This window comes from Parus major, chromosome 2, assembly GCF_001522545.3.
Source record: "Parus major isolate Abel chromosome 2, Parus_major1.1, whole genome shotgun sequence".
Taxonomy (NCBI): Eukaryota; Metazoa; Chordata; class Aves; order Passeriformes; family Paridae; genus Parus; species Parus major.
Genome location: NC_031769.1, coordinates 110,828,414 through 110,845,363, shown reverse-complemented (window position 1 = coordinate 110,845,363; position 16,950 = coordinate 110,828,414). Strand labels below are relative to the sequence as shown.

At 33.8% G+C, this 16,950-nt stretch overlaps 1 protein-coding gene across 2 annotated transcripts in view; it reads right to left on the bottom strand.

Moving 5' to 3' along the window:
- The window catches only part of SNTG1 (syntrophin gamma 1), a 318,531-nt gene that overhangs the window by 20,583 nt on the left and 280,998 nt on the right, over positions 1-16,950 (bottom strand). For both annotated transcript variants that reach the window (XM_015619338.2, XM_033512256.1), the window contains 2 exons: positions 12,539-12,691; positions 7,167-7,259 (listed from right to left, as the gene is read on the bottom strand). In XM_015619338.2, the coding sequence (XP_015474824.1) occupies positions 7,167-7,259; positions 12,539-12,691 (246 nt within the window). The remainder of the gene's footprint in view (positions 1-7,166; positions 7,260-12,538; positions 12,692-16,950) is intronic.

The window sequence follows — 16,950 nt, the reverse complement described above, 5'->3', positions numbered from 1 at the left end:
TTCATTTCCTATTCCTCCTAGGGAGGAAAATGTATTTTGACATAATAACATAAGAATCTCCAACCAGAATATATTTAATTTGTGGCCTGTGGATTCAACAATTAACTACCTTCAATTTATTATTTAATAGTTTTGTCTATTCTGTAGTCAAAATATCCACTGTGAACCAAATCTCTTCTTGCAGAAAGACTATTTACACTTCATAAACTCGAGCAATAGAGTTTGCACCACATACTACAATGGCATCATTTCACCTGCCAGTGAAGCCACATGAGGAGCAGAAGAGGTCATTTGGAGGAGAAGAAACTAAGGGAAGACCTCATCGTCAAGGAAGTCTACAACTTCCTTGTGAGGGAAAGAGGAGGGGCAGACACTGATCTCTTCTCTGTGGTGATCAGTGACAGTGAGGGAATGGCCTCAAGTTGTGTCAGGGGAGGTCTAGGTTGGATAGTAGGAAAAGGTTCTTCACCCTGAGGGTGGCTGGGTACTGGAGCAGGCTCCCCTGGCAAGTGGTCACAGCCAATCCAGACAGAGCTCAAGCTGTGTAGTGCTCAAGGAGTGTGAATCATGGGGCTCTACTGTTCAGGACCAGGAGCTGGACTTTGATGATTCTTACGTGTCCCTTCCGACTCAGGATATCCTATGATTTTATGAAATCATGATTTCATCTTGTATACAAGATCTATATATACATAGATATGTATATATATGTGTATATATCATATACATGATCTATGGAAATCATACGCATATTGTCATTCCACTGACACAAATAATACAGCTTTTATTATGTAAAAGAAGTTTGGACTTCAGTAGGATGCTTGGCAAATACCTAAGTCTGTCAGTGTTTTATAATGGTTAGACAGTTACATCCCAGACCAACTGTAAACGGTGGAGTAAACAAAGAAACCATCTTTATTAAGGAAAGGATGTCAGAGATCACTTTTCAAGTTCTAGTTTCATCAAATCCCTTTTTTGTCTTTTCCATCACACTTTCAAAAATCTATAGCTGTACTTTTCCAACACTGCCTCCTTTTTTCTTGAAACTCTGACTGATTGGGTTATTCTTCCTTTTAGATTTTTAAGTCATTTTTTTTTATATGTGATAAATGTTACAGAACTATGCTAAACTTCAATGGGCACCTTTCAAGCTAATGCTGTTTGTCGTCTGACTAAAATACATGATACTCCTACAAGTCAAACTAAATCAAGAGCAGAAGCCCTCTAAGTCCTTGTTTCTAAGAATAAAAGTAATTGAGTCTTCAGGCACTTGGGATACACCTTAATTTGTCTGTTTGTCTCATAGCTAATTGAGAAAGATTTCATTCTTGCCAAGTGACACTTTGTCCAGAGTTATAGTGGCGGTAGGGAACTGAGTAGGATTAAGATCTTGTTCGTGCTCAGTTCTGCTGTGTTACTGATCTCTGGAGAATGTCTTACTACCAAAGAATTATGGTCCAAGGCAATTTACTTTGTGAGCTGCTGCAGCTTTATAACTGTAAAGGGAAAGACAGGGGAGGACACAGAGGATAAAGAACAAAAATGAGACAAAGGAAAAAAGCATGAAAGTCAGCCTTTATAAAATAACTGTTCTTGTCCATTACTGAAATCATATAGAATGCTAAAAGACTACAGTGTATTTGCTTGGTACTGATGGACAGCCAAACAACATTTGTTTCTCTCCAGAGAACATAAAACTGCATGAAGCATGCATGATGGCTTATATTAAAGTTACAGTAGCTATTTGTTCATCATTTCAACTTTGAGGCATGGAATAAATATTTTTTCACAAGAGTTACATCCTTAAATCACCATCTTCCAGTGAGCCTTGTTTCTTTCTGCCTTTCCTAGTACTGAAATTTGAATATCAAGAAGGTTTTTATATGCTATATATGTATTAGTTGCATGAAGAGACAGACAAGGTATGTATTTCTAGAAAACATGGCAGATCATTCCTAAAGAAATTAAGAGAAATACTGAGCTGTGTGATTTAGTAGTTTTCTTGTACGAAAACCAAATTAAAGATATTTGCAATGCTGTTTTTTGTTCATGGTGTATTCTCTTTTTTTGGAGAAATGCTCAAGGTTTCTGTAAGAGAACACAGGACAGGTACACTGATGTTTGTTAATAGGCACCTTGTGGGCCATTATGGAGCCTTTTCTTACTCTGTTCTAGCACCACCATATAATTCAGCAGCACCTTTATTTGTTTTCAATCCTACAAGGGATAATTTTTTTCTCTTCTGACAAATACATATTTTTGACTTCTGTTTTAATGAGCAGTAAATATGATGGAGTACAGACACAGCGCCTTGCTCAGGTAGGTATATGGCAATGTATATTCATGCAAACACATACATATATTATTATTAGAATTGATGATGCAAATATGCACATTATAGGAAACTATTTTAATGAATATGTCAGTAAAACAGAAATATATGTAATATAGATATTTCCATGTGCATCCACCAATATATTTTTTATGGAAGCACATTAAGAATCAGCTATTTAATGGCATGTAAGTAGTTTTATACATTGGATCACTTTCAGAATAGTAGCTAGATAAACTTCTGTACATGCCTTGTTATTCTGTTCAATCTATCAGTCTCCATACTTAATAATTAATATTGTGGCTGCAAATCTTATTTATAAATGTTCATCATCATATCTATGTATGTCCATATCTAACAGAAATTGCTCATAAAAGAGTTACATTTGTTCATTAAAACATTGATGTCTATATACTAGCTAATGTTAGACAAATTCAGGACATGAATGCTGGGATGTAGTTGGGCAGGATTTGAAAAAATATTTTTCCCCAGTAAAAACTGAAACACAATATTACAATAATGACCTAGGATAAAATTTGATATGCAACTTCTAAGAACTGCCACAGAGCTTTTTGCATCTTTTTAGAATTTTCATATTTTAAAACTAAATGAATAAAACATTTAGCATATGGAACATCTGTAATGAAAAATTATGTCTGGAGTAGATGCTGTATGCTAAGACACCTTGTAGTACAAGGAGTAACTAAGCAGAATCTGGAAAATGTGATTAAGGCAGAAATGAAAAGAAAATAGCTAATTGGCATTCACAAAGATTAGTAAAATTCATTTTTCACAGAATGCCAGCAATGAAGAAAGAGGGAAGTTCAGTGAGGGGATTTTATTTGACATCCTGTACTTCAAATAAAGCAAATAAAATTTGTTAAATCTGGTAGACATTTTTTGGAAGAAATCCCCTGTGGAAAAGATGCTTTGAGGAAACTCCTTATTAGAATTATGTTTCTGTGTATGCCAACACAGGAGACAGGTGGGTTTTTGACTCCAGGCTTATAAATACCACAAATGTAGGACTCCACCACAAAAAATAATCAAAATAAACACATGCCAGTATTGGCTTGGGCCAACACTTCGTGTTACTGTTTCCTTTAAACCATACATTGCTAATAAAAGATGGCATGTTTCACTGGAGCTCTTGCTTCAAAGAAAGTGCTTCAAAAGAACAAGGGCACAAAGATACTTGTCACTACTTTTTAGGGTGAAAGGAGAAAGATTACTTCATGTCAAAAATTCTGTTTGGTAGTTTACAATCTACTTACCTGAACTGAGAACTAATTTTATGAAATGTTGGCCTAATCTGATTTAACCAGGTAGTCTTAAAAACTGTTCATTCTCCTTTCAGGAAATTACAATGGCTTGTTATTAAGCATCATACCAAAATACTCTAAATGACAAACTACTGTTGACTCTATGAGTTATCAGTCAGAAAATTAATAGGAGAAAGTAGAGAATATGCAGCAGAAACAGCTATGATTTATGCCAACACTGTCATAATTACATCACAGTACAGATTTTTTCTGAATAACTCAGTTTAATACTTTGTGTATTCATATTTATCATGGGTATGTGCAGACACAGAAACAATGCTTTTATCTAATTATGATGTTTGACTTGAAATACATTTATCACAGACATCAGTTTTTAACCACTAATTTCAATTTACATAGTTAAGTATTATTTAAGGATTTAATGACAGCAAACAAGGAAACAAGCCTACACAGGGCTGTAAGGCTTTTCTCTGGAAACCATAAACATAATGAGAGCCATTACCCCCTATCCACTTGTTCATGAGCACTGGGGGTGATTTTGGAGCTCAGAACATTTGTGTAATTTTGACTGCAATTTGTCAGGCATGTTGAACAAAATCTGCTCAGTTACTCAAAATGTGAGAAGAAGAAAGAATTTAAATATTCTTGCATTGGTTAAATAACTGGAACATTTTAATAACTGAATAACTGTTAAAATCATGAGTTAAATAACTTGGCTTCCTTCATTTCAGTTTATTAGCAATTATGCACTTACGAAGACAAATCACAGTCAATTAATTAGAAATTAAGAAAGAAAACTTAAAATACCATAATAACAGTATTAAGGCTGACATTGCGTGAAGATTTACTGAAGATACCACTGTAACAAAATATAAGACAGGACTTGTCAGAAACTATTTTGTTTGCAAAACTTCTTTGTTTTTGAAGATTCTTGTGTTCTGGGTAACATGAAAATGTCATAAATAAATAGGAATACAAAAACATTTAATGATATTCAGCAGATTTCTCCTCCAGATACTTGTCCAAGACCTTCTGTGAATTCATTAAAATATCTTGCATCTGCAGGGTTATTTTCTGAGCTATTCTGAGAGAAATACAGAATGAATTGTTCAATCTGACACTGACCTCTGAAGTTTACGAAATCTGGATTTAAGTTAATCTTTACGTAAAAAAGAGTGGTTGAATTTCTTATGAGCAGCAGGTCATACCAGAAGACAACATGTACAGCAGGAGGACCACTAAGATGATCAGAGGGTTGGAGCACCTCTTTCATGAATGCAGGCTTAAAGATTTGGGGCTGTTGAACCTGGAGAAGAGAGGCTCTAGGGAGAACTTATTGCTGCTTTTCAATACCTAAAGAAGGTGCTTATAAGAACTGAGAAAGAGTTTCTATCAAGGCCTACAGTGCCAAGACAAGGGACAATGTTTTTAAAGTGGAAGAAGATAGAGTTCAGACTGGACATAAGAAAGAAATCTTATATGATCAGGGGGGTGAGACACTGGACCAGGATGCCCCAAGGAGCTGTGGATACCCTGTCATTGGAAGTAAAAAGATAATAATTTATACTGATTTTTCAAATAGAAATTGTAAAAAAATCTTACAACTTATAAAGAATTATATGTAACTATATTTTTCATGAATGGTATGACATTTTAAATAATGGTTTTGTTTTTAATACTGAGTATGTTAATTCATAGGACACTTGCTAGGACTTTTGTATACCCTTAATTCACAAATGCACATGTAAATATTACTAAGATATGAATGATTTAATTAAAATCTTATTCATGTTTTCTTTGTCCTGAAAACCAGTTTCCATTTCACATTGTTTTTTCACATTTCTTTTTTTGGAAAACAGATTTTGTTTCATTAGGTGGAAAATAACATTTTTATCTTATGTCCTATAAAGGTCTAGTTTGCATTTCAGTATATATGAGATTAGCAATATTGTTGAAGAACATTGCCAGCATAGACACAATTTACACTTGTCATTATCATAATAAAGATATCGGAATAATTTTTTGACTAAGAGCATTACAGCCTTCACCTTTCCATAAAATGATGGAGACTAGGTAATGCTTTTCCTGTTTGAGCACCCACTAAAACATGGTTGACACACTTAGATATTTCACCTTATGGCTTGTTTGACAATTTAAATTGTAGCAGTCACTGGGCAACAGATTATGTTGCTTTCTATTGTTCCTTTTCTTTTCTAACACAATTGCTGTCCTTATCTCACACTGCCTAATACCTGATTACCTAATGAAACAATGTCCTTTTATTTTATTCACAGTGTAATGCTTTATTCTAACAAACAATACTGTACATATAAGAAGTAATGGGTTCAAGCTAAAAGGGTACATTTAGGTCAGGTATACAAAATAAATTCTTTACTATACTTTTATAAACATATATAAAATATTATTGAGAGTGGGGGAAACTGCTTTTTCTTTTTTTTAGATACTGCATTTTAATTCTGTTGAACTGATTTTTTTTGTGTAATAGATTCTAAACTGATAGTCACATTTCATTGATGAATTATACAAGACTGCTTTACAAAAAGAAACAAGGTAACGTAAGTGCTTGAATTTAAAATCCATCACTTTGCGCAAACAAACAATGAAGTGGGAAGAATAAAAGTGCTTGGATTAGTGGAGTAATGAAGTGGGAAGGGTTGACTTAAGACAGAGCATAGGAACAAATTCTGCAGTCAAAAGGGCGTTTTCAGCAATTGGTGGTGGCACTGTTGCAGCATCTCAAAGGAAAGTAGGTATTGAAGAGGAGTGGAACGCAGAAAAGAGAGTTCACTCATAAGAAAGATTCTACCATTAACAGCAGTGTCAAGCAGTAAAGCCTGAGAACTTGCCAGCAATTAGTGCAAATGTCAACATATGACAGACTCAGTGTCACAATGATTTTACTGAGACTTGGATGTGCAATAATATAATATGAGAATTGATTCCATACTGTTTGCTTGATAAAGAAAACTCTTTCATCAGTTGTACTGAGTTTTGTTATGGCTGAAAGGAAAAGCTGATGGGTGAGACATATAGACTATGGTTGATTTATTTTTTACATATACCTTAACAATAATAGCTAAAATATAAACTAGGAATTGTGGAATTGCTGTAATAGCACACAATCCTTCCCACAAAACAAGAGAAGGGAATGGAAGATTATTTTCAAGTTCACAGGTGAGACTGAAACCAAGAAAATTATCTTTTCTCAAAACCAAGGACACACCACCAAAACAAACCATCAAGCTGAAGCAGTGTGGGCTTTCATGTGAAATTAAAGAAAAAAAGATCTGATGCTTGTTTCAGACAAATATCATTATTGACTTTCCAATAACAAGCACATAGCAGAATACTACTTCTCACATAATTAGAAACCACTCCTGAATTTAGACTAAAGCATGACAGATTTGACAAGAGATGATCTGTTTCTATAACAAAGAGAAGGACATTTTAAGGATGTACTACTTGTTTCAGAATATTAGAAATAATGAGGAATAATAACAGCGTGATGGAAGAAATTCTTCAAACTTTACCTTTGTGGCAGCATCAAAACAGACAAAGCCCATGCTGAAGTCGATGGTAAGTCCCATAAGATGACTCTCTAAAACACAGGCATACGTCTTGCACTGTAAAAGAAAAATCAGAGAAGGTAGTTACCACAGAAGACATTTCTTAATCTTTTTTCTAGTACTACTGCTTCTGAGTCTTTATTCTAATGTTTATGTATCTCAAAATTATTATCAGAAATGAGTGATTTGTGTGTAACTACATCAATTTTTTTTGTCAGTGTATTTCAAATAAAAGGATTTTTATTAGTGATGAAGTTGTCAAAGTCATATGAAAACAGGCTTTGCTTCCATTAGGGAGAAAATGAAAGAGGGTCAGAATTGCCTCAGTGGCTTACTAATAACATTTCCTAAAAGGAAAATTTTATTATTTTCAAACCTCCTTATTTTCTTTTCATATCCAGTAACAAATTTTATGATTAATATATTCTTTTTATCTTTTCAAGGAAAAAAAAAAAAAGCCTATGTAAAGTATCCCTTTGGTACATCATTTCTTGTGGTTTTCTGTAGTCCTGAATCTCAGGGAAAAAGTTAGTATTCTGTACTATTTAGCAGCTAATGGAATTATCTGAAATAACTTTTTTTTTTGGTGCAGATGGTGGACCAATATATCTTAAAGCTTTCTATGAGAAACCTAGGACTTCTCAAAGACTTAATGATTGTATAGTTTTTAAATATATGCTTCTATTTATTTCCATAACATCACACTTAATACACACTGTGAGACATTTATAAGTGTAATTTTCAGCATCAAAACTACTGCTGTGCTGACTTCAGGTACAAAATGACAGACTTGTCCTTTTCATCATAAAATATGTAAAAAAAAAATTAAAACATTTCCAAATCAGATGGAAGTTCTTTAAAGAAATTATTCTTATAGACATTTTATCCCCCAGATATATTCTTCAAATATTGCTGTAGCCACTAAAATTATGAAACGAGAACAAATATTTCCATGTGTCAGCAAAATCAAAATAGAAATTGCAAACATGGGAACGATGTGGGTTAGGAATTGTAAGTGTTACAGAAGAACCTATGATTATTTCTGGCATTTTGATTATCAAGGATAAATCTTTATTTATATATTCTTTGGGTGGGCTCTTGGATTCTAGATGGTCTTCCTCAGAACACAAAAAGCTGTAAAGTCCATTAACGGCTTCTAAATAGAAAATGCAATGAAGGAAAATTGAAAACTTCATACTTAGTGTTTATATTAACAAATAAAAGTGGCTTTTTCTTTTTTTTTTCTTTGATCAGCTACACCATAAGACTGTTATGAATGTGTAAAATTTGATTGTAAATCAGTGTTGATAAAGAAGAGGATATTGCCTTTTGTACTATCTCATTAGTAGAAGAAAAAAGTGTAAAGTGATATATTTCACAGTAACTCAAAGTTAATTATGTCACATATGCAAAAATTTTCAAGTTTTGCAGCAAAGCAAAAAAATGTACGGTTTTGTAGAGTTACCTCACAAACATCTTAGAGATGCAAATTACATTTTAATTTGTAAACATTTAAGATCTAGGACAGTCTTAGAGCCTTTACTGGAAATTAAATTTGGCAAGGAAAATGTGTATCAGATTTAAAATACGTATTGTCATCTAAAGTTATCTAACCTCCCACCCCAACACCAGAAGCCAACCTAGAGTGTGCTCTGCAGCACTGCGCTGAGCTGGCACAGCTCCTCTGCCTGAGCCCAGCACTGCTCCTGCTTAATTAGCCTCACTGGGAACTCGGGATTTATGAGAAACAGGACACACCACTCTTGGTTCAAGGCTGCACTGAAAAAGCAACCTGCTTTCAAGTCTGAAGGGTGTTTCTACAAAAGGCAGTGCACAGTTTGCGGAGGAATATAATCTAGTTTAGCTCAGTGTAGTTATTTGCAGGAAGAAACTGCAGGTCACTAGTAGCAGCTGAACATTTAGTTACTTTTTACTTATATAAAAGACCACTCCACGCCCTCAGATTATGATGTTCAAAACAATTTAGAGAACAAAAAATGTGAAAACAACAAAAAGATTCCTGGACTGTGTGAATTTAGTTTTCCTGGAGAAGAATATCCCTTGGTTTTTGCATGTGGTGTATCCACTTGCACATGATTCTGGTGACAGGTAAGAGTAGGGAAGTGAACTTTCAGACACAAGATAACTCTCATATGACTTTCCTCATCTTTATTTTCTTTAAATTGCCTTTTAATTAAGATATTTGGATAAAACAGGCAAATTGTTATCAAGATATGAGGTAATTTAAAATTTCTTATGCATTTAACATTTTTAAACTTTAAAAGTTACTATGAGTAACATATACTATGCACGTTTGGCTTTGGTTGCTGATTTCTCACAAGAACTCATGAAAACCTCATCAGATATGAACCATCCCCTTCCCAAAAGAAGCAGAACACATTTCAGCAGTCACTTGCTGTTCTTCCACGGAATACAGAATGTTAACTTCGGTTTATTAATAATTCAATGGGTCAGGCAGAGGCTGAAGGAGACAACTCGAAGTTCTTCCCTAGAAACTACTTCTTCAACACACATAGCTTAAATTATGGAAAGAACAATATATTCTGAACTTCACATAAGCCATCTCTGAAGCTGAAACAAAGTAAACTCTAAATCTAAGACTTAATTCAGACTTTTAAACTCAGATTCAACTTCAATGAAAACATATATTCAGGTAGTGCAACATGAAACAGCTTACATAATAATCCTCACATGAGAGAACAAAAAACTGCAATGCAAGCAAGGACAGCAAGAAAAAAATCATGATGGAAGAGGTGAAAATATTAGCTTAAAGTATCAGGAACACAAAGGGAATGTAACAGCCATATATAATTGCACATCATTATGCAAGTTATAGTAGTCGCAGATTCTTCATGCAACAATGCTGTGAGAAAGTAAGAAAAAAGGATTTTCATTTTGACTAATTTTTTTTTAATAGGTAATTATGAAAATGTATTAACACCACTTACTACATTACAAAACTAATTAAAGAGTGATTGTAACACACCAAAATGACACCACTGTATCATTGTACCATATTATTGCTAAATTATTATCAATTTGACTATGCCTCCTCTAATACATTTCTTTTCTAAGAAAAACCAACTGTTTAATTTTTGGTTTAGATATACCTCTGGCAGAAGCTATGAATAAGGTTGAAACCTTATGAATATGTTTATGAATATGTTTATGAATAAAGGTTGAAACAGAATTCATTATTTATTTATGGTAATGCATTTTAAAAATATTTGCATTTGTTATATATTCTTTGTAATTAGATTAGAATTGGCTCCTGATTAATCTCTTCTGGAGATTATAGCCATTGAGTAAGAGTTACTATTTTTGATTATGGAGTAGCACACAATGCAGTTGAATAATTTTAAATGGTAGTTTTAAACTGAAGTTATAGTTTCAAAATTATATTATTTTATTGTAAGCAAACCTACTGGATTAGCATTCACATTAAATATGAATATTCATATCAACATGATTGCATAAACTAAAATTTCAGTAAGAATGTACAGATGATACTTTAATTTGGAACCTGTCATCTTTTTTTTCTCACAGAACAATGAAAGAATTTGTTGGAAACAAATTATACCACTTTGCAGATTTTAACTGCATTTGCAGGTTGGTAGATGAAAGCAGTAATGGTTACTGAAAGAAATATCAAGAGGCCAAACCCAGTTTTATTAAAAATATTCATTTTTTTTTCCAAATCAAGATACAGAAAGTAAAAAAAAAAAGTAAAATAAAAAGTGTGATATGAAAATAAAAGCGCGACAATAATATTCTATCATGAGAAGCCTGTTTGTCCACTTTCACAGACATGCTATTATCAATCAATCAATCAATCAATCAGGAAATCCTTACTTTGAATTCTTAATTGCTACACTGAACATCAGGAGAGACAAAAAAAAAGGTGAAAAGACTAAAATGAATCTGAGGTTAAGATTATAAAGGAAATTATTTTTGAGAAGCATGATGGCAATTTTTAATAAATGTAGCTGTAAAACCCAAAAGAAAAATCTAAACTAGGAATGCTACAATATGAATTAACCTGAAAGTAGAACAAATATGATGAGGTGGCTTCTGAGTTAAAAGTTATTCCAAAAAAATTGCCATATATTCTTTTACTGATGGCACAGCAGTGCTTCTGTGAAGTATGTTGCAGCGAATTATATAAGAAAGACAAAAACTCTTGAATATTCAGTTGCAGAGGACAAGTATTATTGCAAGTTTTACACAGAAAACCTAGTCTTGGATTTTCTAGCATGCAAGTACAGCTTAAAATTTCTATAAAAAGTAACAGCATATATGAATTTAAAAGAGGAAGCTGAACCTCCCCTGACTCCTCATGCAACAAAGGTACAGCGCATTAAAACTGACAGCAGTGTAGTTTTCACAAATTGGATCTTCATTAGTATAGACCAATTCAGTCCATCTGCATGTGGTGGTTCACAGGTCAGAAAAGGGCTAATATATAACTAACTAACACTTTGTCTGAATAAAAACATGTCAGTGCTTGCATTCCCAGGAGGACACAGACAATGTGTGAGCCAATACTTGCACAGGCTAGTATGCTAATATGGCTTGGGTAGGTGTGTATAACTCCTGCCAACACCAACTAAAGCTGTTCTAGCCACACGTATATTTCATTATTGTAAATCAATATTACAATTCGGATTAGGTGAATTATAATTGTGGTTCTCCTTTTTTAAGTCAAAAGTCATGACTTTTGGGTCATGTGAGAAGAAGTTATCTTTAAACTGTGATATGTAATTTTGCTATAATAATCACTAGTAATCTGTATTTGAATGTTGTCCATCTCTGAACTGTCATCTGACGGTAAATACAAAAGGAAAAGAAATATGTGAAGAAAGAATAATGTGTCCAAGGTACAATTTTTTTCTTGTTTGTATCCCATAAGTACTTCACTCAATATACTCTCATTCCTGGCATTACAAGGACAACTTAAATCCTGCAAGGTTCTCTTGCGTTATTCAGTAACAAAGAAAGGTAGCATGTAAGCCAGTAAGAATATCTAAACAGCTGGATTTTGTCCCTGATCCATAGATTATTTTTCCTTGTCTGTCTGTGAACTTCAGTTAACAAATATGTATCACATTGTCACAATAACTTGAAGATTGTATTTCAGGTGACCTCTTCTGAAGGCTGGATTGCAAAATGTTTGGGAACAGCAAAAGCACTTACATAAAAGAATAATAACTTGAGAGCTGCAGAAGGTCATAAAATTTCTTCAATTATATCATTATTTCATATCAGCCTAATTTGTTAATGTACCAAAAGATGATCATCAAGGCAGTTGTTCTCACCTGTATCCGTTCAACTTCTAAAAAAGTTGCTGTTTGGAAGGCTTTTTCCCATAGTGTTAGGTCAGACTCTAGTTCCACAGAAAAGTAAAGATCTTCTCCAGATTCAGACTGGACACTGAAGCAATGTTTCCGACGGTCCAGTAGATCACTGTCCTGATGAAAACCTGAAGTTATATAATCTGGCATACATCAATTAATATTTTTAATTGCAAACATTTATGCCTCAAACCCAGCATTTTTAAGTGGCATCTTAAATAACATGAGTAACCACAGTCATTGAGGAACTGAAAATCAGGGGTTTGGTCTAGACATTGACATTTCAATGAATTTTAAATTGATGCCTATATTCAGAATGGCACAGAACAGCATATCTCAGGCAGTAATTTTAAGTATTTTAACCAATCACTTCTTAAAAATGTTATATATCTATATCTATATCTATATCTATATCTACATATTTTTATCAACTATACGCTTTTATATTAGATACATTCTATGAAAGTTTTTCACTTTCTATTCACATGAGGAACACAAATATCAGCTTCTCTGACCTATTTGACTTACACATCCTACTCTGGAAGGTTGGTCAAAGGAATATATTTATTTTAAGTATGAAAAGTCCATATGTTCTATTTTCTTTATAGAGGCTAGAGAAAACAAGTTCATATTTCTGGTGACTTACAAAATTCAACATACAATTAGTCTTTAAATGGATACTGATGGTAGAGACTATAGTGGCTGCCCATGGCCAGGTTGCTGGATTTGGTCCTGAAGGAGAAAATTACTTTTGGCTTTACTTTCAACATAACATCACACAAAGGATATCAGGTTATAAATATTAAAAACCTAAAGATTGATGGCATTTATAATTGGTCCTAAACCAAAGAATAAACAAGTTAATCAGGAAAACAATTCATTAAAATGTTTTCAATTATTTTTCTTAAATTTATTTATGAAATATAAAGGACACTTTATGCTAAAATTCTGGCATGTAATTTGTTCTTGTGAAAAATAGGTTTGCAGAAACAGGTTTAATTAATTTAGTCCCTGCTACATCAAGGAAGCTTCTACAAGTCATAAGCTCACCAGCTGTCCTTGCCAATACATCTGGAGATTTGGGTATAAGTAGCCTGCATGCAATTTCCACAAAGCTACCCCATAGCAAAGGGCAGAGTTAAGTTCAGTAAAGGAGACTCACGGGACAGTATTGCCTTCTGGTTATACACAACTTGAATAGACTGAGGGGAGCACAACCAGCTGGTACAAGCTGGAAGAGCAGCTTACATTGCTCAAGTCAGCTCTCCCTGGGGCAGAGCAACAGGAACCCAAAGCTGATTGAGAATAAAATACATAAAAAAAGAACCTGTCTGAAACTATCACTCCCAGGTATAGAAGCAGGCCATGGGAAAGCAAGCACTACTTTCCCCTTTCTCCTCATTCAGTAGAAATGTGACAGAACTGTTCAAGAAAGCCAGTACAGCATACATTCATGAATGCTTCTGGTTGAAGCCTGCTTTACAATTTCTAGATGAATTGGCTATGGAGGCATCATGCCCTCTCTTTGCAATCACCATGACAAAAACAAGTTGCTAGGATTTTAAAATGACCAGTCACTGTGGAAAAACCTCCTAATGTACTTCTATCAAGTGCTAAGCTAAAGTAGCTCTACAGTGTTAAGTCATGTATGAAAAAATCAGCATGAACATGTTTGATCTTAAAAGTCAGCATTTCAAAAAAAAATAAATAACCTTCTTCCAGATTTTTCTTCCAAATATTAACAAGGATGTGTAGTTGAACTAGTTAGGTGTAGCTAAATAATAGTCTATGTCCTATCAGAAACACCTTTTGTCACTTTTCTGGTGTATCTTTTTTCCCCTTTTTTTTCTCCTTTTTGTTAAGGCCCTTCTTTTCAAACTGAAGTATCAATTCTGTTCACAGTATATGTCATGACCAGAATTCAAGAGAGAGGTTATAATATCCAGGTTGTTGCTAATGACATCTATGCTCCATTGCACACACAGCCAAAGCACACAGAGCAGCAGCACTGTGACAAATGTTTAACCTTGTGGATATGTGTAGTAACAAAACACAGCATTATAGAGTGGCTTGGGTTGGAAGGGACCTTAGAGATCATCCAGCTCCAACACCTTATGGCCATAGGCAGTGAAACCTTTCACTTGATCAGGTTACTCAGAGTTCATCCAGTCTGGCCTTGAACACTTCCAGGGATGGGACATCCAAAAATTCTCTGGGCTACTTGTTACAGTGCCTCACTACCCCCACAACAAAGAATTTCTTCCTAACATCAAATCTAAAACTACTCTCTTTTAGTTTGAAGCCATTCTGCCTTGTTTTGTCACTACATGCTCTTGAAAAAAGCCCCTCTCCTTTTTTCTTATAGCATTTCCTTAGATACTGAAAGGTCACAGTAGGTTCACCCTGAAGCCTTCTCTCTTCCAGTCTGAACAACCTCAATTCTAGATGAGCAAAAGCACTGGAAAACCCTCACTCTTTCAGGGTAGGAAAGCTACTTCTTTTAGAATAACAGCACTTCTTGTCTAACAGATCTTAAATCGGGTTTTGAACTGCCTGTGCTTCCAGAGCTAAACCTGACTGAATGGGCCTGTTGGGCCACACCCCAAAGGACCTGTCCAGCATGGGGCGTGCCAAGACTCATGTGTAAGGTACATGTATTTCCTGGGGAAGGTTTTAGTTCTTCATAGCTACAACCAAAGGAGAAACTAAAAATATTTTGAACTCATCTTTACCTATTCTTGACAACAGTTAGTAGAGAGTAAGTAATTATTAGTAATGCAGGCTCTTAAAGCTTTTCTGAAACATGATTATGTGTGATCACAGGAATCATTGGCTTTAAAATAACTGGAGTAATAACCCATTTTCAAATGGGAGAGAGCTTAGTGCATAGTTCAGTTCCAGAATGCATATCTCTATTTAGTTTGATGCTTTTAAATTACACCTTTAGACTCTTCCAGTCTTAGAGGCCTTTTTTATCTCTTATTGAGAAGAATATGCTGTCTAGGAAAAAGAGAAGAGGTACTGTGTAGACAATGAAAAAAAAAAAAATGTTAGAAGTTTTACTGAGATTGATCTCTGCTAAAAAACGTTTCAAAACTGCAAAAATCTCTGGAGGCTTTGAAGTGATTAAATAAAAACCTATGTATTTTATTATCAACATTGCTAGTAATAATTGCACTAGATTTTACTAAGCATTAAATCAAACCTAGAGGATGAAAAAAGAGCTAAATGGGATCTACAATAATTATCCATGGTTTTGCTACTTATGTATGAAGATGAGAGCATGCTTTGTATTAGGAAAGACCTAATTAGTACTAGGTAGCATTTCCCCTCAGTGTTTTGCATATAAAAAGTTTAGAATATTTCAACTGCTGCATTATATTGTGACAAACAACACGCATAATGGACTCATTCATTATTGGACTTTCTGTGAAGTTCCTATTCAGAATGAAAACAAAATTCAACATTTCCCCAGAAATAATAATTTAGCCAAATAATAATTTCAATTTGTGATTAGCTTTAATGTATATACTTGTGATTTTGATATTAACACCTGTAGTTAGGTCCATGATAAGAGAAGTGTAAGTCAAATACATTTAAATGATGTATTTTAGCTTTTCTAAAATTGCTAACATACATATGAAGTATTCCTTTCCTAATTAGTGGTATTCCATCCTGCTCATAAAAATAGTTATGTGCAAGGTTCCCTTTAGTACTGCTTCTGCAACTTTTTATGCTTTTTCTGCAAGATCTTTAGTTTTACATCTCTTCTCAAGCATTAAAAGTCTGTATTCTAGGTTTATAGAATGTAATAATTTGTACAGTAGATTACTAGACAAAACAATATGTAGGTAAAGCTAAAATATAGCTTTCCAAATGTCCTTATAAAGGCAGGAATTTAAAACGGGTTTTTTGGGTTTTTTTTGTTTGTTTGTTTTTGTTTTGTTTTGTTTTGTTTTGTTCTGTTTTGTTTTGTTTTAGGAATACAATGAGATTTGTCCAAAAGTCTAAAAATTTAAAAAAAAACCCAACTTGTCAGGAGTCTAAAAACCAGCTCTGGATGAAGCAGAAATCTTCATTAATTAATTTTTATCAAACCACTACTTTAACTAAAATATAAATGTTATTCTACTCATTTAAGAATCTGCTATGACCCTGTATTATTTACTACTCATTTACTAGTCAGTGATGGACATGAGCTAATTTCATGTTGATTTTTTAAGCACTCTTTTATACTGATAATGATTAGTTGTACTATTTGTCCTGATGTTCTTGTTGTGATTTATTAAAACTCTCTGAAGAGAAACACACACAAAACTTTTAGCAGTTTGCTAATTCTCACTAGAGGGAATGTAGTCCTGCTGAAAGATGGGCTG